The following is a 24,993-nucleotide window of genomic DNA, read 5'->3' on the forward strand; positions in this document are numbered from 1 at the left end:
TCTGAGACAAATCCTACATTTATTTGTTTGGTCAAAGAACTATGGCTCTAAACAGCACATACACACACTCCCTAAAGAGACAGTACAAATATCGATTTTAATATTAAGTGCACTTCAAGTACATTACAGCAGTAACTGCATCTTGTAGCACTAATTTACATCACATAGATTATGAACACTGAGTTTCAGCATAATCCATAATTAAATATCCATGATTATGGTTGTAAGATTCCTCATCTATCTGCAGAAAATTTAAACTAATAAGGTTGTTCTGTACGACAACATGAATCCTACTTTGTATTAAATTAGCTAGATTCATGAAGTTGTAGCTATGATGTTGCTTTTCACTACGTTAATTCACAATTATTTAAAAGCTCTACTGACCAAGCTAAAAAATGTTATTCCCTACACTGTTTAGAGGCTACAGCCAGATCACACAGTCAGAGGTCTACTTCTCAATATACAACAATATCCTAGGACCTCTGAGGTATTTTGAGACAGCCACTCAGCAGACAATTGCTTCTGTGCCAAGTCAAGTAAAATAAGGAGAGCAAGGCTATGATCGTGGCACTTCACAGCAATGCGTAAGCAGTCTCAAGTAGCCAACGTTCCTCCTCTGCCCTGAGCTAGGATAAAAGTTTTCACAGCTGAACTGTGTAGAGAAACTGATCCAGCTGAAAAAAGAAAAGGCATCTTTTAAAACCCAGATCAGTTTATCAATCCAGCTCAGTAACTAGTACAGCCACATGTGGCGGAAAGCGCAAGGACAGCAATTGTTTACTCCTATGCTGTGATTGAAAAGCTATTGGTCAAACTACAGAAAAGCACACAGATGTTCTTTTGCAATGATTTTGCAAAGAAAATTAAATTAATATAGAAAAGCAGAGGGAGAAACTAACTGATTTGCAATACACGCCAGAGTAGCTGACTCCCTGGTGAGACATTTTCCACAAATATAGCACAAAACCAAGCTATTTGCACGTACGTCAAATTTTGGTTTCTGATATCCCGTTGTATGAAAAAAATATGTCTAAGATAATTTATATTTCTACAGACCATCATGCTATTCAGCTCAATAAAACATGGTGCTGTCATTTCTCTACACCTCTTTCACCCCCTGCCTCCAGCTACATCAAAAGAAAAAAAGCAACATTCAAACAACTCAAGGAGATCCGAAATAAAGTTGTCATTAAAAGTTTGGGAGGGGCTTGCGGGTGGGGGCAGAGGGGTATGGAAGAAGAGAAGAGATGTTGCTCTAAACAAAACAGGTCAAAAAATTTCCAATCAGCTCCACAGCATATAACACAATATAGCATCCAAATTATACACATAAGAGTTTAGATAGTACAATATAAAAAGTCCCACCGTCTCAGCTCCTAGAGCGTTCATCAGGGACTACTCACAGCAGATTGTTCACATGAACATGATTTTTCAAAGACGTTGTATATACAATGAAGCATAAAAGACTACAGAAATGCATCTCTGGAATTCTTGGCTTATTGAGTTGTTTATCATGTAACTTACTGCTTTATGCCTAAAAGAGCCAAACAACCCTAAGGCAAAGTCTGTTTTTAATCAGTTCCACTCTTACAAGAAGTTGAAACTAAAGATTTTACCTATGTTCATCATCAACCTATATGAACATTAACCTATATTCTGGCCTCCACTCTTGAACGGCAAGCCAGGAAGTTCCGTAACTTTGCCGACATAACGGAAGAGGCCAAAATAACTACTGAAAACCGTATTACCTTTCTTTGAAGGCTAAGTTTGTAAAAATCAAAGCTTGATTTTTCAGTTTTAAATTTACTCCCACTATTCACATTAGTGACAAGTCTATTCAAACAGAAAACATTTCCAAAATGCTATCAGTCACACCAGTCATGTAGAAGTTTAATCTCTCAACTGTAGTTAAACACCTAGTATTCAGAGATCTTGAAATTAAGACTTTGTAAGCAACCCAAAGAATCCCAAAGTGGTCTGCTTTAAAGAACATTTTCAAGACTATCTTGATAATAGTTCAAACGGAGAACATTGTTTCTAAATAATCGCCTTATAATCAACTACTCTGTTCAGCTTCTTTCAGAAAAAACTTTTGTGACAGATAGTATAACTTTCATTTGTTTAGCTTACTGTTTGCATGTTGTAGTTTGTGTTTTGCTTGAAGAACATGACTACAGCACAAAGGAAAAGGTTTCCTTGTTCTGACTGCTGCCCACAGGATCAGGTAGAACTTCTGGAGGAAGGAGGAAGATAGTTTTTTTTCTCCCCGGGAGGAAGAGAGGATGCTCAGCTAGGGAAAGCTTCTAGACCACAAACTAGAGAAAACTAGGTGTAGCAGGAAGCTAGCTGGCAGCCCAGAGCATACCTGCAAAAAAGCCCCAGAAGCAACATACTTACGAGGGACCTGAAGTTAACCATGTAAACTGCACAAGCCCTGGATGCTACTTACAGGTGCTACACAGACCAGGCACTGGAAACAGCCATCTGGTCTGCAAGGACACACCGACAGAACAAAAGACTCGTTCGTTTAAATATCCAACAACTCCAACTTCTAACATGTACGTAAATCTTTTTTCTTTTTTAAAAAATAATTAAATATATGGAGTTGTCTTATTCTGGTTTGTTATTTTGCATTATAGGAGGAAAAAAAAAAAAGCTTTAAAAATACAAGCCTTGGCCTGCTCACTGTAAGGAAAAGGCGAGACAGTCTCATCTCCAAGCTCTGACTGAGGTGAGGTGGCAGATGTTAGTTAGAACATAGCAAAGCTTCTAAGATCATGTGAAAGTCAGACATGGCAAGTTTTCCAAGTTTTCATGATTTGAAAATAATGTATAACTTTTCTGAAACAAGAAGCTACAAGTTCTGAATAATGACAGAATGGATAAACTTTCTTTTTTTCTTGTAAACTGTAATTTTCAGTTCTTGCTTGGGGGGGGGGGGAAGAAAGAGTGAGAGCTGTTCTTCTCCCTATGATTTTTTGTTCACTTTCCCTTTCATTACAGTTAGGCAGTGTTAACTCTGAAGCCAGAAGAGACACGGCAGGCTTCCTCCAAAACTTCGAAATGACACTGTCAGAGGAATGTCATATTTGAACTACACAACTTAATTAACATGAAAAGTTTAAATTTAAGGTATTATTGCGACACTTTTAGAAGTTTCAGTTTGTACTTGGTGCAGATATGCATCTCTAGAAAGAACTGAAAGCATTTTGGTTCAGGATTGAAGAAATAACCCCCTCAATTGACATCTACTAGCTGGCATGTGTGTGTGCTAGTGTTACTAAAAACAGCCCTGGGATAAATCCTATCTTAAAATGAACTTATGCTGATCAGTTCTATCATCACCTTCACATTCAAATCAAGCGGTGACTGCGCGTCCATGTTCAATCTAAGGAACGTACACAGAATTTATAACGTCTGCTAGAATATATGGAGTTACTGCCTCAGATGTCTTGGTGTCAAGAGAATCACGTAACTGCTGTCACTACGGTCATTTGGTTTCCAGACCAATGAAAGCTGAAAGCCATTGATCGCGATTATTCCCTCATTTGTGTGGGCCATCTGAAGCTAAAATAATTACTTTTGCCAACTCCTATACGATAGGGCTTGAAAGAATGGAATTTCTCCTGAATTTAAATAAACAGACAGACTAAAGCACTATCAGCTTTTTAATTTCAACTCCTTTCCCTTTATGTGACACGTTACACTACCTTTAGAATCTTCATGAGGTAAAATCTACAGATTAAATATGCAAAGAATCAAATCTGTGCATAAAGACCTCTAGATTTCTCAAGTCTTACTTCAATTTGTTCAAGTAACTTGCGTGAAGATCCAATTCAAAAGCAAAATACTCATCATAGCATCACCCATAAACAACTAATCACATATGTTTATTATGCTTTCTTAAAAATGGGTTACCTGATAATGTTAATAAAATAGTTTTGTGTTATTTTGATTGATATTACAGTAGGGATATTCTAGTTTTTCCAGACTCTTTAGCGTACTCAGTTTTAACTATCACCAGTTTCTGACAGTGTCCTACAACACAAAGAACACCTGACCTGTTTTTCTTCAGTTCCGCTACTCCCAAAGTGTACTCCAGAAATAATTTTCTGAATTGTAAACATATTCGCAACACTGGCATGGACAAGGCCATTAAAGCAGTCCAGGTACTCTTCTAAGCGTCCTTTCACACGTTAGCAGAAAGTAAACCATTCTTTTCAAAAGAAAAGGTATTTACTTTACAAATTCTGGCTTCTCTGCAGCATTACTAGCGTGAGCCAGAAAGCCAATCAAAACCAAAGTGTAAAGAAAAATGCAGTTAGACATGGATTCTGAGCCTAGAGATACATATTCTAAGGCTAGTGTTATACTTCCGTGTTTTAGCAGGTCTTTCAATACAACAACTACTTACTTGTTAAAAAAAGGTTCAATGAGTTTTGATCTAGCAGAGACATGGTTTTTCGGAGGACTGAGGAATGAACCTGATGAATGAAGAAGAAATTCAGTATGTAATAAGCAGCTACAGACAGCACTAAGGAGAAGGCTGAAAAAGACTACGTAGATACCTAGGAAATTAGCCATGGAGATGAAGCACAGTCCAGTAATGTAAGCATCGTATCCTGCTTCGTGAAGTTGTTCGGAAGCTGTGTCATAACTTGGAAACCCTTCTGCACTTTCTGAGGAGAAAAAAAAAATTGTAAACACATTATTGCAGAAGTGAAAGGCAGCCCTGTATGCTTACCCCCCCACTTATTTTGTCAGAGCATAACCTCATTTGCGTAAGTTTATACGATTTTCAGCATTTCTGAAAATTCAGAAGTTCTGAAAAAAGCAGTTTTGTTTTGTATTTTTAAATAAGAATAGGCTCCTAGGATAGAAATTCCTTCCCATTAAAAAGCTATTAATCCACAGACCTACTTAGTCAAAATAGAGCATTAATTCTAACACAATGACAGCAGAATTCCCCATACAGCAGATTTTTTTCATGACTGTCCTGCATTTAAAAGAACAGACACTCAGGCTAATTGAAAGCTCTACTATTAACCTGTTTGCTAACCATCCCATCGACCCATAGTCAGATTTTTCAAGGTATTTAAATGATGAAGATGGAACTAACTGATTAAAGGATGTCTCTATTGACAACTTTATCAATAATCATGCTTGTTGTTTATGTGAAGACCTTGAGAAGTACCCCTTGAATCACCTCTGAAAGTGGGAACCTTAATAGGCACTTCTCTGAAGAGAAGTGTTCCAACTGCCCAAGTCTCTGTAACAGAGAAATATATGCACATCACACTATTTTCTTTATCATTTAAATTCTTCCCACTCCCAACAAAGTTATTTCACCTCTGTAGCTAGCTTCCTAACCTCTAGAAAGCTGGCTCATTTTCCTCTAGAAGTTATACGGAGAATAGGGCTGGAAGACCAAAATTAACTGTTCAAAAAGCCAGAATCATGACGCTTACATTAAGGTACAGACTGAAAAGTGAACTCTATAATTCCATTTAATTTGTTGCATTCAACCTAGCAAATGAAGCTAAAACAATGATGAAACATACCCAGGATTTAAAACAGTGATACAGAAATACTAGCTAACTTAAAGGAAATATGCAAGCATAAACAGTTGTTGTATTTTGTAAAAAGAAACTCGAATCCATATTTTCTATATAAAACTAGAGCAGCAAAACATCAGGCCTTTTTTCAGATGAGCCCTTGTAATATTGTTTTTAAAAATAAAGTTGTCTGAGATTCCAACAACATTAAGCTGTAATGGCTGAGCTGAAAAGGACATTTCTTAGTGCATAACCTATTTTTTTTTTTAATAAATACATATCCAAAAGAAAACATAAATGAACAGTTAACGAAAGTATTCCAATATTTTTAAACACGCTTTACTGCAGATGTTCTGAACAACATCAATCATTTCTGATTAAATATTAACACTCCTGAGTCTGTCAACCATTATGGTCATATTTTGCTCAAAAAAGAAGAAAAAAATTGGTAATATTATTATATTACATCAGCAAAAAAATAGTACCTGACAGCTGCCAAATTATGTTACATCCTGAGAGGAAGCTACAGACGACATGCCACTGTTGTGGTTTATACCCCAGTCAGCAACTAAGCACCACACAGCCGCTCGCTCACCCTCCCCCCCGCAGTGGGATGGGGGAGAGAAATCGGGGAAAAAAAAGTAAACCCCACAGGTTGAGATAAAGGCAGATTAACAGGACAGCAGAGGAAGAGAAAATAATAATAATAATGATAAAAGAATATACAAAGCAAGTGATGCACAATGCAATTGCTCACCACCCGTTGACCGATGCCCAGCCCGTCCCAGAGCAGTGATCGCTGCCCCCCCCAGCCAATTCCCCCCAGTTTCTATACTGGGCATGACGTCATATGGTACGCAATAGCCCTTGGGCCAGTCTGGGCCAGCCGGCCTGGCTGTGCCCCCTCCCAGCTCCCTGTGCACCGGGCAGGGCAGGGGAAGCTGAAAGGTCCTTGACCAGTATAAACACTACTTACCAACAACCAAAACATCAGTGTGTTATCAACATTATTCTCATGCTAACTCCAAACCACAGCACTACACCAGCTCCTAGGAAGAAAATTAACTCGATCCCAGCCGAAACCAGGACGGCCACTAAAGGTCTGCATGCAATTACGGTACACTCCATCTGCATGGCATTACTTAGGTCTAGGCACCAACAGCTCCTGCTCTTGTCCAAGACGACTGTAATTATCCATCTTATTATCTGTCCTGTTCCTACAGCTTAAGTGCATTTGCTCTGCACATTCAGCAATATAAAAAAGCATCAATCATCTTGTTTTTGATTAAGCATTGAGACTGTCCCTTCCAACATACGCTACTGTTCAGTATTGCCCTCCCTTTTCTGAATCAGCAGCTTAAGAAAAATTCCAGAACCTTGAGATAAGCTTGCCCTTTGATTAAATATCCTTTCGTTTACCTCAGAGCAAAGAAAGCTCTAAAGGAACTTTAATAATGTCTAGAACACACGTGACTAGACACTACTGTGTAAGTTTTCTTGGTTTTGTTTGTCCAAGTGCCTATTGGAGCGCTCTGGCTTTGATCTGAAGGACAATAATAACCAAGTGAAACAGTTTTAAACCAATTTCAAGTTACTCATCAAAAATCAAGCTAAAAAACAAAATGCCATCATTAGAAGATGATGAAACTGCTGTTCACTGAATACATCCATTCTTCTATTATCGGAAATAGAGTGGAAGGATTCCTACTGACTTCCACTGATAGTTGTAAATACAACTGCACTGTATGTATATTGCCCGTGTTTAAAGTCCCTTTCATCAAAACACTAAGTATTAATAGGGCAATCGCATTTCAGACCAAGAACAAAAATAATCAAAACTCTTTCTTTCCTCTGAAAGAAGAAAACATTTCAGAAATAAGACCATTTTGATATATCCTTACCAACTTTAGGAGGGCTGAATGGAACCTCTTTTAAACGCTTTTCCAGTTCTGCAAGGGATGTATTATTAATGATCTCCTGCAAGAAAAGACACCATTAACTGCCAATGTCAAGCACATTTTCCCTGGAAACTGAAATCAAATAGGATAAAAATGAGTATTTACTGCTGCCACCTTGTGTTCTCTAAGGATTTATACATAGCCTCATGTCAAACTAACACACCAGAGAAGTCTGTCAAGACAAGTTTTAAAAAGTTAACGTGCCTCACCTACAACATCGTATCTATCAGTCACAAGCATTTATTAATACTTTTCAGAATTCTTGATGATGAATTACGCCAAAGTAATATTTCTATTTGAATCTGGTTCCACGTGTGGTACATATGGCAGGGGAACAGGCAGCACAAACAGCAAGGCAAAATATCCTAAATATTGATCAGAATGGTTGAAGGTGTTCAAGGTGAGCACTGAAGGGTGCTTGCTGACTGGACATTCTTGAATAGTTTTACAAGAGTAAATACTGCTGATTTAAAGTAATATAAAGACAGGGAAAGAAGCCTGGCAATCAGGAAGCTGCTCCTACACTTCAGCTTAGCTGAGCTGCATTACTGAATCTATATATGCATATATGAAATGTCACAAAAAGATATATAAATTATTAATTTCTTCAAACCAAACTTCCTGAATAATCAAACATACTTTGTCAATCAGTACAGTGGAAAAAAACATGCAGAATCAATAGCAAGAGAAAAGAAAAAACCTCACACAATTTTTCTTAAAGTTGTCTGAAATTTTTGAGGACCAAATTTCCTTTGGTTTTAAATCAAGACAGCTGTTTACAGTTATCATCAAGTCTGCGGTCTGAAAAGCTATCAAGAACTCAGTACAATGAACAAGCTCAAATGATGCATTATATTGGCATCCCATAGCACCACTTGATAACAATAGCCTAAAACCCAAGCATCTACTGTAAAAATTACAAATATCAACATAACTGTACCGAACATAAAACCTGTGCAGGATTATTAGTTTTCAGAATACAAAAGCCTCTATTCTTACTACAGCAGTATGCAAGACAAACCTGAAAATACCTACTAAGTACATTTTAATGAGATTTTCTGTTATGCAATGCTCTAAAGTCAGAGAGGTATGCAGAAAGATAAGATGCTGCTTCATCAGCATGTTTTTAATTAATTCATTCCAAAGGCACATAGGAAAGCAAGAGAGTATGATCACTTATCTCAATGCTTCTTTGGAAGAATAAAACTCATGCTGCAAGAGGTTTTAAGAGAAACCTGTAATTTTTTTCTCCGGCTGACTACCCACTGAACAGCAGGCCACAATAGAATCTAATGATGATGTTCAACCATCTTTTTCTAGACAAATCTAAGTCAGCATTCACAATATTCTGAAGCTTTGAGTATACAAGCAGCTTCCAGCTCCTATTTGTTTGTGAATAACACTTTTTTTTTTTCTCCTGAGTAGACATGCAGTCCTGTGCTAATTTACAAGACAAAAAAATCTGCTAATCACATTTTAAGTAGCAAAAACTGTACATATTTTGGAATTCAAAGCTGCTAAGTTGCCTTAAAACTGCAGCAAACACAAAAGTCACCTGTACAAAAGTAAAATTTGTATTCTAAAAATTTTGTAAGTTTAGATAACGTGTTAAAAAAAAAATCATTCTTTTACAAAAAAGAAGCATCACAAAAAATAGTTATACATTTTCCTCAAAAAAAAAATTTGTTTCAACACACACTTAATGCAAACTTGTATCTTCAAATCATTCTATAATATTATATTAATTTACCTTAAAAGGTTGTGTACTTGCCATCAGTTTAGTATCCAATAGCCTAGAAACAAAGAAAGAGCTAAATAAGTAGAAATGGAAGAATGTCCATTTTGCCAAATCCTCAGAAATGTTTTGGTGTATTAGCTGGGAAACAGGAGTTTCACCCTAATGAAAAATTACTCTGAGTTCTTACAGCAGCCAAAACACTGCTTGGCTTTGTTCAGCCTGAAAAAGGACAGCAACTAAGCAATAGCAAGAGATGCAAACAATAAGTAGCAAATAAATCTTGTTCCAAATGTAGCGCAGATTCAAAACACCAAACATCATGCCAAAAACAAGGGGGTAGCGTAGCAAAGCTGCAACTTTTGCCAAGAAGTAGAACAATAGCACTGCTTTTCTGAAAAAGAGATGCTACGGAATACTTTAAAAACTATTATTTATCTAAACTGTTCCCAATTTTATTTCCAGTAACAGCTAGGTTACGGGGCTAGGACAAACAGTATCAGCTTGCTAAAACAATACTAAAACAGTTGAAAGTTTGAACTAAGAACTTACCGGGGAAAGACACATGATGTTACTTCCTTGAACTCACTTAGGTCCTAATTTAACATTAAACCAGAAGATAAAACCCAAATAAGTTAACTGTTTATCAGCCTCATGATGATATATAGCAATAGCTACAATTATCCAATCAGCTTCTAGAACTGAGATACAGTGACTGAATTCTGATCTCATAAGAGATGTATTTGTCAGCATTACTGTGAATACCACCTGCAATTACATAGAACTCCAGACTAATTATTTCTGATTTGTCTGTGATTCGTAAGAGAAATGTTCTATTACCTCCAATACCCTATCCTATAGATAGCCTAGACTGCCTCTAATTCCAGCTGTGTTAACAGTTTTACTTAAACATTCCCAGCGTTTAATGTGTCAATGGAATATAAGCAGTCACTCCAGGTGGACAGTTGATTGCCTACAGTTTGGATCTTCCAAGTGTCAAAAGTATAGGAACAACTGACAGCTGCTTATGTTCCAACACTGTCCAAACAGGTCCCAGACTTCTTTCTCCCATCTCATAATTCTTTCTTGTAACACCCACAAGCCCTTCAGGATTTTAAGTAATATAACCATCACACGGGCCACGCTTCCAATGAGACCTTTGGCTTCTTCAATGTCCTTGGTGCCAATACATTGTTTAGTTTAACTTAATCCTTAGACTATTGCAGGCATGAACTGTTAGACTGCCCTGCCGCAGTCATGGAAGTATGCTCCCTCCAATTATTCAGACATTCCACCTCTTCACCCCAATGAACATCATCCTGCTACAAGATTTCTTATCATCCTATTAATTGTACTGCATTGTATGAAAACATACATTCCCACTTTGTAGACTACAGGGGGAAACATGCCACACAATAAAGCTGAAGCTCCAGACCAGTATCTTAACAAGTCAGTTAAATTTACTTGCCATCATCCAAGCAGTTTCTGAAGGACTAACAGATATGAGCAGAAACCACAGTTTAATTCCAACATTTAATTTGAACATTTTAAAAATGTAAAGCAGAAGAATTCAATCCAACTAAGCTTTCTACACGAAGATTTAAGAAAATAAGGCAGTAGCCCAGAAGTAACAAGCGTTCTTTTTAAAATACTTTTCTATTGTTCTTAATAGACTGTCATATGCTTCCATTCACAAGAAGGTTTGGCGATAAGACTAAAGACAAATACATTAAGGCATTTATTTCATCATCTGAAGACTCAGAAGATTACTTACATCAGGTAGGGGACAATAGAACTGATGTATGGTATGCATAACATCCAGCAGCATATTGTGCCCAATAACAAGCTTGCCCTGTGAAAAGAGCATTAAATGTTAGTTACACTTCCAATCACGGTCATGGCAGGGGCAATTTGTGAAAAGCACCCATCCCCGGTGCTAGCCGAGGGCAGCTGGGAACACGTACAAATCAAACCTCCCACTTGCTCTCTGCCTGCCCCACAGACTCCTCCATTCTCCCAGAGCAGCCACTCCTTTTTCTTCCACTGCCAACCACTTATCACAGCCTTCAGCAGCAGCTTGAAATGTTGAGAAGATGCACTGGAACAGCTACTTACAACTTGGTTTACAAATGTAATCTATTTAAGATAGAAGTCAAGTGATTTCTGAAGTCCACTACCTTTTCATTTACAACTTGTACAACAACTCGCAATACATTCTTTACAGTTGTAATATACGATGGTTATTAGGGGCATGATCTGGCTTCTCACGGTGCAGAACCTTTCATGCCAGATGTTGTACAAGCAAGTTCCTTCTTGAAAGAGTACAAAAAATTTTTTAAATGTTAACTTTGATTCATTTGACATGACAACCTTTTCTGCTTCCCTGCATCCTCCATTTGCTAGAGAAAACAATATGCATACGTGTTTTTTTTTTCCTATACGGGGGGGGGGAAAGGGGGGGGGAAAAGGGGGGGAGGAAAAAAAAAAAGGTGGGGGGAAAAGAGGGGGGAGGAAAAAAAAAAGGTGGGGGGAAAAGAGGGGGGGAGGAAAAAAAAAGGTGGGGGGAGAGAGGAAAAAAAAAGGTGGGGGGAGAGAGGAAAAAAAAAGGTGGGGGGAGAGAGGAAAGAAAAAGGGGGGGGAGAGAGGAAAGAAAAAGGGGGGGGAGAGAGGAAAGAAAAAGGGGGGGGAGAGAGGAAAGAAAAAGGGGGGGGAGAGAGGAAAGAAAAAGGGGGGGGAGAGAGGAAAGAAAAAGGGGGGGGAGAGAGGAAAGAAAAAGGGGGGGGAGAGAGGAAAGAAAAAGGGGGGGGAGAGAGGAAAGAAAAAGGGGGGGGAGAGAGGAAAGAAAAAGGGGGGGGGAGAGAGGAAAGAAAAAGGGGGGGGGAGAGAGGAAAGAAAAAGGGGGGGGGAGAGAGGAAAGAAAAAGGGGGGGGGAGAGAGGAAAGAAAAGGGGGGGGGAGAGAGGAAAGAAAAAGGGGGGGGGAGAGAGGAAAGAAAAAGGGGGGGGGAGAGAGGAAAGAAAAAGGGGGGGGGAGAGAGGAAAGAAAAAGGGGGGGGGAGAGAGGAAAGAAAGAGGGGGGGGAGAGAGGAAAGAAAGAGGGGGGGGAGAGAGGAAAGAAAGAGGGGGGGGAGAGAGGAAAGAAAGAGGGGGGGGAGAGAGGAAAGAAAGAGGGGGGGGAGAGAGGAAAGAAAGAGGGGGGGGAGAGAAAAAAGAAAAAGGTGGGGGGAGAGAAAAAAGAAAAAGGTGGGGGGAGAGAGAAAAGAAAAAGGTGGGGGGAGAGAGAAAAGAAAAAGGTGGGGGGAGAGAGAAAAGAAAAAGGTGGGGGGAGAGAGAAAAGAAAAAGGTGGGGGGAGAGAGAAAAGAAAAAGGTGGGGGGGAGAGAGAAAAGAAAAAGGTGGGGGGGAGAGAGAAAAGAAAAAGGTGGGGGGGGAGAGAAAAAAGAAAAAGGTGGGGGGGAGAGAAAAAAGAAAAAGGTGGGGGGGAGAGAAAAAAGAAAAAGGTGGGGGGGAGAGAAAAAAGAAAAAGGTGGGGGGGAGAGAAAAAAGAAAAAGGTGGGGGGGAGAGAAAAAAGAAAAAGGTGGGGGGGAGAGAAAAAAGAAAAAGGTGGGGGGGAGAGAAAAAAGAAAAAGGGGGGGGGAGAGAAAAAAGAAAAAGGGGGGGGAGAGAAAAAAGAAAAAGGGGGGGGAGAGAAAAAAGAAAAAGGGGGGGGAGAGAAAAAAGAAAAAGGGGGGGAGAGAAAAAAGAAAAAGGGGGGGGAGAGAAAAAAGAAAAAGGGGGGGGAGAGAAAAAAGAAAAAGGGGGGGGAGAGAAAAAAGAAAAAGGGGGGGAGAGAAAAAAGAAAAAGGGGGGGAGAGAAAAAAGAAAAAGGGGGGGAGAGAAAAAAGAAAAAGGGGGGGAGAGAAAAAAGAAAAAGGGGGGGAGAGAAAAAAGAAAAAGGGGGGGGAGAGAAAAAAGAAAAAGGGGGGGGAGAGAAAAAAGAAAAAGGTGGGGGGGAGAGAAAAAAGAAAAAGGTGGGGGGGAGAGAAAAAAGAAAAAGGTGGGGGGGGAGAGAAAAAAGAAAAAGGTGGGGGGGAGAGAAAAAGAAAAAGGGGGGGGAGAGAAAAAAGAAAAAGGGGGGGGAGAGAAAAAAGAAAAAGGGGGGGGAGAGAAAAAAGAAAAAGGGGGGGGAGAGAAAAAAGAAAAAGGGGGGGGAGAGAAAAAAGAAAAAGGGGGGGGAGAGAAAAAAGAAAAAGGGGGGGGAGAGAAAAAAGAAAAGGGGGGGAGAGAAAAAAGAAAAAGGGGGGGAGAGAAAAAAGAAAAAGGGGGGGGAGAGAAAAAAGAAAAAGGGGGGGGAGAGAAAAAAGAAAAAGGGGGGGGGAGAGAAAAAAGAAAAAGGGGGGGGGAGAGAAAAAAGAAAAAGGGGGGGGGAGAGAAAAAAGAAAAAGGGGCGGGGAAACGCCACTTTAACTTGTATTTCATCTTCCAAAATGTAACAGGAAAAGAATTCTTTCTTTGAATTCATTAATTTTTTTTCTTACAACCAAAGGTACATTAAAAATCATGTTAACTTACAGAATTAGCAATGGCATGAACAACTCTGGAAAATCCTACCGCATCATTCAACTCCTCCTGTAAGCAAAGATTCTGACATTAGCAAAACATAAATACAAATATTGTCAAAACTGTACCTGCAAACTTCCAGACACACCAGTTTGGCTCAAACTGTTTCTCAGACATAACCAAGACCAGACCACAGAAGAAATGTCAATATCTGGAAGATACATGAGGTCAAAGCAGGATGCTGCTGACAGAATTGCAGTTTTATATGTAGCTCTAGTTCACTGTAAAGTAGGACAAGTCATAAGCTCTTGTGGTGGGTTGACCCTGGCCAGAAGCCAAACACCCACTCTTTTTGCAAAAAGAAAAAAAAAGAAAAAAAAAAAAAAGAAAGAGAAAAGAAATTAAAAGGAAAGTACAAAGACTCATGGATCAATATAATGACAAGTCTAGTAAGAAAACTAAAAGCTGCATGTACAAGCAAAGCAAAAAGGAATTCATTCACCACTTCCCGTCAGCAGGCAGATGTCCAGCCACTTCCTGGGAAGCAGGGCCTCAGCACGCTTAAAGATTGCTTGGGAAGAGAAACACCACAACCAGGAACATCCCCTCCCACCCCCTTGCCCCCCCCCAACAGCCTACTTGGTTTTTAGGGAGGGTGGAACAGAGAGAAAGCCTTGACACTGCGCAAGCGCTGTTCAGCAGTAGCCGAAACACTTGTATGGCATCAACACAACCGCAAACGCAAAGCACAGCAACGTATGGGCTGCTATGAAGAAAGGTAACTTCATCCCAGCCAGATCAATACCGCTGAGTCAGTTCACTGTCACTACAAGCTCTTCAATAGCGCTCAGCTATTCAATAACAGCTATTAGACTGCAACAGCTGAAGAAGATATTAAAATTAAGCTACGTATCTTCAGCCGTATTTTTTACATACATTGTTATAAGATGCAACGGGTTGAATCCTGATTGTTATTTCTATTAAATCAGATTGTATTTTTATGCTAACATTGAGATTGGGGAAGCAATATTCTTCACTATTTATATAAACAAAAATAAGAAATATTATACAACTACAATATTATACAAATACAATATCATATAACGTGAGTTACACATTCTAAACCGACTCAGACTGGTTTAGGGGGATCTGACTACAGCACCTATTTTAGTTTCACTTCAGGAATTTTTTTGTAACAGATTTTTCTTTTTCAGGTCTAGGGAAGTAATTTCTGCCTTGCATTATTTGACTTCGTTCAACCAGAAGTGAAATTCAATAAAAACATTCACTTGTTATTTTTGTTCAGCTCTGAATGCCACTAGTCAGAGTGAGTAATACACCTATAAAGATTGCTTCAGAAAAATCTGCTGCAGTAGTAAATTGTCCCTAATTTCCCTTTTGGAAAAAGAGATGTCACATTAGTTGAGGTCTCTTTCTCTCTTAAGCAGCATTCTGCATGCAAGTATTATTTGCTGCACCCAAGCTGACTTTATCTTGAAACACGTAAGCACAAATCACAAGAGCGCGATCAAGAATTCTCACAATTCAAGTGTTACAACTTCTTGAAACTCGTGTCAGACTCAGTAAGCAAAAAATATCAAATCCCATAAACAATGCTGAGAGTGCTTGAATATGCCAGACATGACCTTCCAGTCAGCTCGTTACTGGAGTAGTCGTGTGCAGCATGTTTCTATCAAGAAAAGTTGGGTGACATGAATTGCACAGGACATTTTAACTCAGACAACTAAGAGCAAGCAAGGACAAGATTGTGAATCCAAATAATGTGAAAACTCACTCAAGAATTTCTGCAAGACTTTTTGCAATTACTATTGTTATACAGCACTAATAAATGCAATAAACTGATGTTTCCCATTACTAGACCATGCTTCTCTGATACAGCAGATTCATCTGAGGAGGAATTCACTGCTCCAGAATATTGGTTCAGTATTCTACAATTACTCATTCTTGAAAATTTTTAGTGTCTTGCAACTCTTCTTGCTCCATTGCAAAGCCTAAGTTATCTGGTAGAATTTGGAGGATCAATTTCAGACAACAGCCACAGCCAAACAAAAGGGAAATACTACCAAACCCTATCACACAATTTTGCATAGCTGACTGAAGTCAGATTTTCCCTCTCCCTCTTTCATGTAAACTAATGAAAAGGAACTTATTTACCTGTTCTTTTGCTTGTTTCTGCTGTTCTCTTCTTTTTCGTTCTTCTTCATTTACCTTACTGATAACAATATATCTCTCCTTCTAAAATAAAAAATGTATAGCTTGAGGAATGACTCCAAGAAGTTCATATTTAAAACCACTGCAAATTTCTGTAAATTTACATTGTAAAGAAAATTAAGGCATACCTCAGAAGCAGTTACTTGGCAACACGACTGTTTCTATTGTAAGCACCACTTTATCACCTACGCCCAAAAGCCTACTTTAGAAAGCTGTATTAGATTCATCCACCAAACCTAACTTTTACTAAATTAACTTTTTACTTCTGAGGAAAGGTTATCAGCGTTTCCTTGTAAATAGTGGATTTCAAATATCTTTTGAAGCAGAGATTTGTGCTGGGAAGTGAGGATACAGCATGTTATGCCACTATTTTTCCTCCAAGACCAAGATCTACTTTTCACCAATAATGAACGTCAGATCCACTACATCTTAAAATACTCTTTAGTATCCTTTTTAAAAAAATATTAATATTAAGCCACACAAATACATGCTTACACTTCATATGCTGGTCAGATTTAATGTTTAGAAACTAGTTCATTGTATTCCATTTAAAATGTTTCGCATTTCGCGTAACAAAGCTCAAGCTAGATCTAAAAGTTAGGAGAGTTGGCAAAATTGAGAAACACAATTTCCTTTAAACAGAACAAATGTTACAGGCAGTAACATGCCTAGTTACCTTATCCGACTCCAGAGTTTCCACATGGATACCTTTTGGATACCTACAGCAACACAAATGAAAAGTAAATACAAGTAGCTATTAATTTGGCATTTAGCATATTGAAAATGCAACAGTGATTCCGTAATTTCATGTTTCATTATTACTATAATTCTTAAGTGCAAAAGAACTATTAAAAGTTCCTTTTTATTTAAAATAATGGAAAATTTGAAGTAATAGGCTAGTTAAATTGGCCTCCTTACGTTACCTACCAGTAACTAGCACTAAAATATATTTTCTTATGCAATTTCCCATCCTATTGCTGTGGACCTATAATTTTTATTTTAGTAATATTAAGTATCTAGATATCTCATCACAATCTAGAATCTCTGCTTTCAAGACATCCAAAACCAAAACACTGGTGAGAAAGCTCTCATTTACTTGCAGCCACAAGACAGCTTCTTCGGTGACTGCATGCCTTTAATATGTCACTTATTCTAGGATTTATAAGCAACCCTGAACTTCCTGCTAATGGTAAGCTCTGACAGGAAATATTAACACAAATGTCGTTACCTCTGCTACAGGGCTGCATCACTCCGCCACAATCATGTTTAATTACCAAAGCGCTACCAGACACAGAACCACAGAGCATCCAACCAATAGCAAGGTCAGAGCATATTGTCCTTCGCTGCTTAACAAGTAGAAATTACTCCGATCTTCCCATTATAATAAACTAACCACAATTATATAACCACCGCAGAACCAGCATGTTTCCTTTGTCCTCTGGCTGCTACTAAAACTCCAACTAGAGACCACATACTAGAGTACTATTGTGTTCTCTCCACCCTGACTTCTCAGACAATTTTGAACCTAGACCTCACTTTCAAGCTGCTTCACGTCACAAACCTTGGATGCATCAAAACACGGTTGCACAACAGAACACTTCGATAGAGAAAATGACCTGCGAAGAGTTCAGGACACAAGGGCAATCAATAACCTCACTGTTTTCTGCTTTAATTATCTCCATGCTAACTTCACCACTTCACTTTCTCTCACCAATATACACACACAGTGTACACAGCTGTATACACATAAAGCAACACAGCTGAATGTTAAAAAAAAATACAATTCATGAACACACTCTTCCATCCACTGAGAGAAGATGCAAGAATAAGTGGCAGACAAACGTAACACTATGGGCTACTGGAAGCTATAGATATTCTATCGATATATTAAAAAATCCACACAGAATAATTCCTGAAAACACCTCTTTCTCAGATTAGTTCTCAAACTCACATCTTGAGATTCCATTTTAGAGAAGCTTTATTTTATCCACTTCCAGTGTAAGTAACAGAGTGCCAGATACTGTTGCAACACTGAATTAACTAAATGTACAAAAGAAATTTCCACTGTATTGTCCACATTTTACTAGAGCAGTCAGAACAATGAAAAATCTCATCTCTGCAGCCTTACAGTTTCTCCTAAGGCCTTAAGGGATATATTTAGGCATAGATGAAGGATAAAGCCAAGAAAGCAAAAGAGAATTACTGATAGAATTAAGATTTTTAAGTCATCGAAAAAGCTTATACTTGGCATCTAACAGAAAACTATAAACATACCAGTACCTGCCATAGAACTAGTAGTTTTTCAAGTAAAGCCCACAATCTGTATAAGCACATGCACTTTCTGTTCACTAAAAACCTGTCGAGTTGCATTTGCTACATAATTCTAGGCTGTACTGTTCTATTCACAGATTTTAGATAGGAATGATAAAATAAATACTAAACTTTAAAATATTCAAATGAATCATCATAAACCAATTTAATGCAATTTATCTTCAGAACATTACAGAAGTCCTCTTAAAGGAAAAAAAAAAAGTCTAAATTAATCACCTCGGAGGTTAAGTAGATCATATCTTACCCAGATTTCTTATCAGAAATACTAAAAATATACAGTAAGGCAGTATTACCAGTAACTTACTTCCAGCTCAAGGTCTGATAAATTAATTTCCTCTGAAATCTAAAATCAAAAGACAATTGTGTTACTAAGACTCTACTTACAAAAGTGTTTCAAAGTAATAATGTTCAGTTAAAGCTGGCTCCATGTTCATTTGTAGAAAGATTTTTAAAGCACAAGTCACTGCTACCAGAACCTACAGGCTTGGAAGGGTTCTACTGAATTCTGATGTTCAGTTGCTAAGCTGTAAAGGCATTTACACCATGTTGTACAGTTATCCACGTATCTTCTCATAAGCAAATCTGCTGCAGTCATGATTACTGAATATAGATACAATGATGTTACCTTACGCCCAGCTTCACAATGTTCTAGTATTTCTAAATTCAATTTTTTTGTTTTTTAAATAACTGTACTCTCCAAACATCTGGACTCCACAGCTAAATAGACTTTGGGAAGGAGACCCACTAAAACCAGTTTCAATACACAGTGTCAACTATGAATAACTAATAGCTCAATAGATTTGAGAAATCTGTTTATAAAATGCATATCCAAGGCTTATGGAGCACTTCAGCAATAGCAAAAGGAGGCTCACGTACGCAAGACACTTCTTGGCTACACTTAAAATATGCTATCACTACACGCAGAAGTTATGGCTCATAAAGCAGAGTATGACATCCATGCAAGTTCCCATGTTTTCTCAACCTTCAGCGACAAGTCACCTGTAGATTTTGCTACAGTCAACCCAAGTAAAGATATTCTTCTTCCTTATCACTCTCTTAATTCTATATGGCCAAAATAAATAATTCTTAATAGGTAATTTCAGAAACTGACCCTGTACATGGCTCCAGTTCCAAACTTTCATTTTCTTCGTTCTTTAATAAGTCTTCTATCTGTTCCCTGGAAGAAATAGATTATTTGCTTCTATATCTACCGTTTTCTTTTTATGATGTTTACAGCTCTCCCAAAAAGACAAGAAAACACTTCATAACAAAAAGAGAACTGTTTTACAACTAGTGAACTAATAAAAATAGCTTTGACATATGAATGTGTGACTATTGTTTATGTTTTAGTTTCAACAACATCAGAGAATATTAAACAATTCCACTTACACTACTTTCTCAATGAATTTTTTCTGATCTTCGGGAATTGTTACAGGACACTTTGTGGCATTAGGAGAAATGTATGCCAGAGATCCTGCACCATTGGCCTGAGAACGTTTTTCATCATACTGTTCCCTCAGCTGTTTTTCTTCTTCCTGATTTAAATATGGAATTCCTAAAAAACAAACAAACAAGGCATTTAAAAGCTCATTATAATTAGAGACAAATTAGACTTATCACTAACCAAGCATTTGCCAGTGTTACACCCCTGAAGGCCCAAAACACATCCTTCCCTTTCAGTCACCTGTTCTAGACCCCATTCTTCATCTGTGCGTACACGGGCTTCCTTCTAGCACATGCCAGATGAGCTGGTACCGTTGGGCTCTTAAGAGCTATATGCCTCATCTGCACCAGGCACGAGCCTGAGGACTGCAGAGCTCTAGATCACAATCACAAAAATATTTAGCACTACTCTTCCTTGCTATCTGCATCGCTTTAATAATAGACTGCAGCAGCACCTATTACAATGCACTGATATTTTTTCTAAAATGTCACTACCGATCCATTGCACAGCTACATAACTTGTTAATCTGTTATTTATGTTTAGCCACCAAACAAAAACAGCCAACCAAGCACTTATCTAAATAGGAATTCTATTGTGGTGAATCTATACCATGAATTTTTGGAAAGGGAGTAACTATCAGTACAACTGTAGATCAGGTAAGAATAATTCTAAGAACTTCATTATGTGTTAAGAGAGTATCATGAATGGCTGCCTTTTTCTTTTTGCAGAAAATGATGAAAGATGTTATCATAAATTTTGCAGACATTGAAAGAAAGGAAAAGAAAACCACCAAAACAACTCACCATTGCGAAAAACTTTATTAAAATCAAATCCTTGGTTTGCTAAAAAATCTATACTTGAACTCTGCAACAAAAGAAAATAGCTTTACAATTGGCAAGAGTATCTGTAGGATAAAAAGATCAATTCAGTTATTTTTACACTTCTTAAGAAATTATACTATGTCCAAAGTTAAGAGCAGCCAGGTTTGTGACCCTAAAGAAGCCACAGAGAGTTTAGGCTATGCTACTTCTGTTACTTGTTTTCAACTTCCATGAAGTCCAAGAACAATAAATACACTAAAGAGACAAATATGAAAGAACGAGCTATGTGGAGAGAGGAAACTAAAGAAAGCAAAATGTGGCTCAGGAGAACAAATCTGAGACCAGAAAAATGCCGGCAATAGCCTGGGAAGCAGTGAAAGTGAGATAAGCAGATGGGAATAAAGGATCAAACAGAAAAAGCAAGGGAGCAGGAAGTCAGACAAGAAAGGAATAAAAAAAAAAAAAATAATCTTGCCAGGTTTCGAACATTATCTCCAATTCCAGAAACCACACAATGTAATGTGTAACAAGATTTAAAAACTGAAGTCAAAGATATTCCCTTAAAGCTCATTTTTATGGATTGCTCTTAACTGATGCTTATTTCTTCTACAAGAAAAAAACAAACCCCAGAAACTTATGTTTATCTGCCTGTTAAGCTGTGAAAAGAACCAACCACTTCTTCCTCTGCAATGATGTAGAGTTTTCCTGGAAATATTTTTTAGAAGTTTGCTGCAGGTATATCTTAACCAAACAAAATCAAACTTGTTTTTCTACTAACCTGACAGACAAACTTGACATCTGGTGAACTTCTGTTAAAGGGTTTTGGAAAAATATAGAAATTAAATGACTTCATTATATACCTGTGAAAAAGATGAGTTGCATGTCAATACAGCTTACCAGTATTATTTCATAAATTCCTCAATTAAGAAAACAAGGAATAAGAGAATAACATACTTTTCTTCTGTGTGATCATATTTAAAAGTGCAAAGGCCAAACTGAAAGAGCAAAAAATCCATGGAATGCTGGAAAGGAAAAGAAAACTTTGCATGAGAATAAAAATTGTACACATTTAAGGCTAACCGGGGTGCATCCACAATAAATATGATTTCTCTCCATTTCAAAATTAAGCAAATCTGAATCTTCTTAACCAATGTTTGTTCTGTTGGTAATTTTGAAGTAAATACACCAGAGTTTTTCAACTAGTTTTCATCCCCACTTAATCATCTCGCTATTGCCCAAAGATGACTTGTAGCACGCACTTCCATTCCCTAAACAGACAAGAACTGAGGGAAGTCCCATCTCTCTCCACCTGTCGCTCACACACAAGGGACGCTGCATCTAAAGCAGCTGTCAGTCCTCCTTCTCAACATTCATTTACATTCCCCATAGCGTGGGAGCAGGCTGTGAGGGACACTGGCTGTATGTGCATTTTCAAATACACATAATAATACATTTAATGTTCTTCTAATCCACATGGCTAACAGTGGATAACGTGACAGAAGTACTAGCATAGTCACTAGGCACTTTATCATCATGTCCTCTACTATTTCACAATTGTTGGACCAATATTGGAAAGGTTTTTAACACCACTGCAAATGTACAAGAAAATAAACAAGCATTGTGGTCTCACAGAAAGACTCATTCCTTCTGAGGGCCAAACACCCATTTTAAACACAAAGAAGACATAGGATTATTCAATTCTGTCATAGAGGAAAAAAAAAAAAAGGGTGGCAACAGGACATATAAAATTAGTTCTTTTATCTTTGAGTATAAAGATCAAAAATATCAATCAAGTTAATTTATTAGCTGGTAAAAGTTAAGTTTTAAGAAGGTGACAGCAAAGAATTTGGGGCTGGCTTCTGATACACCAGACCTCTTACAATGAGCAACAGAGGCTGACTGTGCCTGCAGAGCCTGAATCGTCAGCTACCCTGAAGCTCTGAAAGGCTTATATTCAGCCAGATGAACAGAATATGGCATCCTCTAGCTTCTTGGATGCTCTTCAGAGACTGGTCTCTGCTTCTGTCATCTCCTTTAGTGTTTGGGGGGTTTTTTAGCTATAGTCTCCTCCTCAGTTTTTGCCATTTGTTGTCCTAGTTTCTCAGTAGGAGCACTAACCAGTAATTGCCCCATCAATATTAGTAAACAGTGTTTATTGACTCCTTGGACACTTCAGGGAACCGCATATGCTGAGATGCTTCGCATTTCTCTCTTCTGATTCCTTTCTCTGATGGAAAAAAAAACAAACCAAACAACAAACCCCAAAACCAAATACCAAACCCACAACTTCACATTTTGACCTTTTGACCCTCACACACCACACGTCTCCTGTGGTCATTTAGTTATTTTTCATAACTTTCCATGTCCTCCAGCACCCTTTGGGGTTGGTTTTTTTTTTGTGCTGCAGAGAGGCAGAGGTTGTGGGGACAGCTGGCATTTAAGATTTGTTAGGGACAGTACAGGCTGTCAGGAGAGGTAGTTTGGGAAGGACCCTAGTCCTGATGTAGTTTCTCTGTCACTGAATTTCTCTTCCCCAGTTCCCCTTTGAACTGATAAATTTTAACACTCTCAACATCCTTTAACAAGTTCCACATATCTACTAACTCTTGTGTGAGGAATTATGTCTGCCTGTCTGTTCTGACCATGACTTATACAACTTTAATGCAACACTCCCCAATTCTTGTGTTAGTAGAGACAATGAAACAAGCAATCCCTGTCTGCTCTATGTAACTCAATTTTACAGACCTTTTTCCAGCATTTTGATTTTAGTCAAGGTAAACACTTTACCTTTTTAAGTTTCTGATACCTTTCTTCTGGAGTGTCAAAGCCATTGGTTAATGCACTAACAGAAGGCCCATCACTGATCCCTGAAAAAGTAGAACATATTTTGCTTTGGGTAAGCTTTTCAAAATTAGCCACAGCAAAGAAATCCAACAACTGGTAATTTAAGAAAAATGTTTTCACTTAAAGTACGTGTTTAATGATTATTTCAGTTGAGAAAGATTTTCTACTGCATAAAAGTATGCATCTTAGCATAAAAGCCACCCCGTTCAATGGTAGTGTTCCAGCAGTAAAGCTCTGCTGCAAAAGCTCTTCTGCTCTGGTTCCTGTTCTACACTATAGTAACATGAAAAGATCTACCAGTAACAAAATGTTGATAGGTCTTTACAACACAACGCAGGATCAAAGTCAAACTAAAAATGGGAAAAGTGCTGTCCATAGATTTATTGAACAGCAGAGTCACCTTAAGCAACACATAACAACCGTATTTCCATAAGCACCACATCTAACAAAACCTAATCTTGATCGCATTTATGTTTCACAGTTGACTGAACTCCGTATCCCAAAGGTAAAGCACTTAGTAAGGCATCTCTGCGATGTGCAGACCCTCCAAGGTTTACAAATGTAAAAGTTCTGATTGCTGTCTTTCCCTGTCCAAGCACTTGCAGGGTCTCCCTTATTTATCCCAATCTCTCGCCTTCGTGACACGTATAAAACCCTTTTTTCCTGAGTTGCAGCTGAAAATTAATTAATGTTAAAAGACTACTGTGGGGAGGGAGTAGAAGCAGCACAAGTACGACAGGTATCTTTCCTTGACCAAAACCTTGCTATCACACATATAATAAGTGGCTTAATCCTTTTGCGGTAGCCTTAGCTTTACTTTTTCAAGCCAACATTGAGATACAATACACGAGCAGACCCGGGCACCTGGGACCTCACATAGATATTGCCAACAGTTCACAATCACAAAACAAGCGCGGCTGTACCTGAAAACTCCCCATCAATGGCCAGGAAGTCCGACTCTTCAATGGCTTCATAAACTTTGTTTAGGTTATCCTTAAAATCTGCGGGTAAAGGGGTAAAAAACACCTGAGACTACTAACGACTTCCCGCCGCCCCTCAGGCGGGCGGAGGCGGCCCGCGCCTCCCAGCGAGCGGGGGGCCGGGGCCGGCGGGGCCTGCACTGCACCCCCGGGCCCACCGCCCCCTCAGCCCCGGGGCGCGGGCAGAGGCCCGCCCGCCGCATCTCCCCCCTCAGGGCGGTCCCTCACGGGCGCGGGGAGGAGCGGGGACCCCCTTCGCCCCTGACAGAGAGGCTGAGGCCGGACCCCGCCGCCAGCCTGAGGAAGGGAAGCCGGGACGCCGGGACACCGGGACGCCCTCTAACGCCGCCGGCTCGGGGCCTCCCGCCGCGGCCGCGACCCGAGGAGGGCGCGGAGGGGCGGCGGGTCACTCACTGCTTCTGATCACCTCCATCCCGCGCCCGCACCAGCCCGCCCGGGGCTCGGCCCGGCCCGGCACCACCCGCTACCGCCGCCGAGCGCTTCCGGAAGCCGCCCCTCCCGCCCCGCCCACGTGAGCGCCCTGAGGCGGCGGGCG

The 24,993-nt window shown here is 39.0% G+C and overlaps 1 protein-coding gene across 9 annotated transcripts in view; it reads right to left on the reverse strand.

Moving 5' to 3' along the window:
* Positions 1–24,935, reverse strand: part of PARN (poly(A)-specific ribonuclease) — a 66,001-nt gene extending 41,066 nt beyond the window's left edge. For 2 of the 9 annotated variants that reach the window (XR_014228139.1, XM_082311495.1), the window contains exons 1-18: positions 24,852–24,935; positions 24,381–24,458; positions 23,401–23,480; positions 21,568–21,635; positions 21,392–21,473; positions 20,596–20,656; positions 19,738–19,903; positions 19,460–19,525; positions 18,653–18,691; positions 16,694–16,736; positions 15,961–16,041; positions 13,798–13,854; positions 11,023–11,100; positions 9,801–9,844; positions 9,264–9,306; positions 7,457–7,532; positions 4,569–4,679; positions 4,415–4,484 (exon numbers count right to left, since the gene is read on the reverse strand). Coding sequence is in view for 8 of the 9 variants with exons in the window: in XM_082311495.1 (XP_082167621.1) it covers positions 4,415–4,484; positions 4,569–4,679; positions 7,457–7,532; positions 9,264–9,306; positions 9,801–9,844; positions 11,023–11,100; positions 13,798–13,854; positions 15,961–16,041; positions 16,694–16,736; positions 18,653–18,691; positions 19,460–19,525; positions 19,738–19,903; positions 20,596–20,656; positions 21,392–21,473; positions 21,568–21,635; positions 23,401–23,480; positions 24,381–24,458; positions 24,852–24,870 (1,262 nt within the window). In the remaining variant the exon portion in view is untranslated. Of the gene's footprint in view, positions 1–4,414; positions 4,485–4,568; positions 4,680–7,456; positions 7,533–9,263; positions 9,307–9,800; positions 9,845–11,022; positions 11,101–13,797; positions 13,855–15,960; positions 16,042–16,693; positions 16,737–18,652; positions 18,692–19,459; positions 19,526–19,737; positions 19,904–20,032; positions 20,119–20,595; positions 20,657–21,391; positions 21,474–21,567; positions 21,636–22,731; positions 22,850–23,400; positions 23,481–24,380; positions 24,484–24,851 lie in introns of those variants that run through there. The other 7 variants (XM_082311502.1, XM_082311499.1, XM_082311496.1 and 4 more) reach the window with 7 other exon arrangements.
* Between the last annotated feature and the right edge of the window lie 58 nt (positions 24,936–24,993).

The sequence above is a fragment of the Platalea leucorodia genome (genome assembly GCF_965183815.1).
Source record: "Platalea leucorodia genome assembly, chromosome: 5".
Classification (NCBI taxonomy): Eukaryota; Metazoa; Chordata; class Aves; order Pelecaniformes; family Threskiornithidae; genus Platalea; species Platalea leucorodia.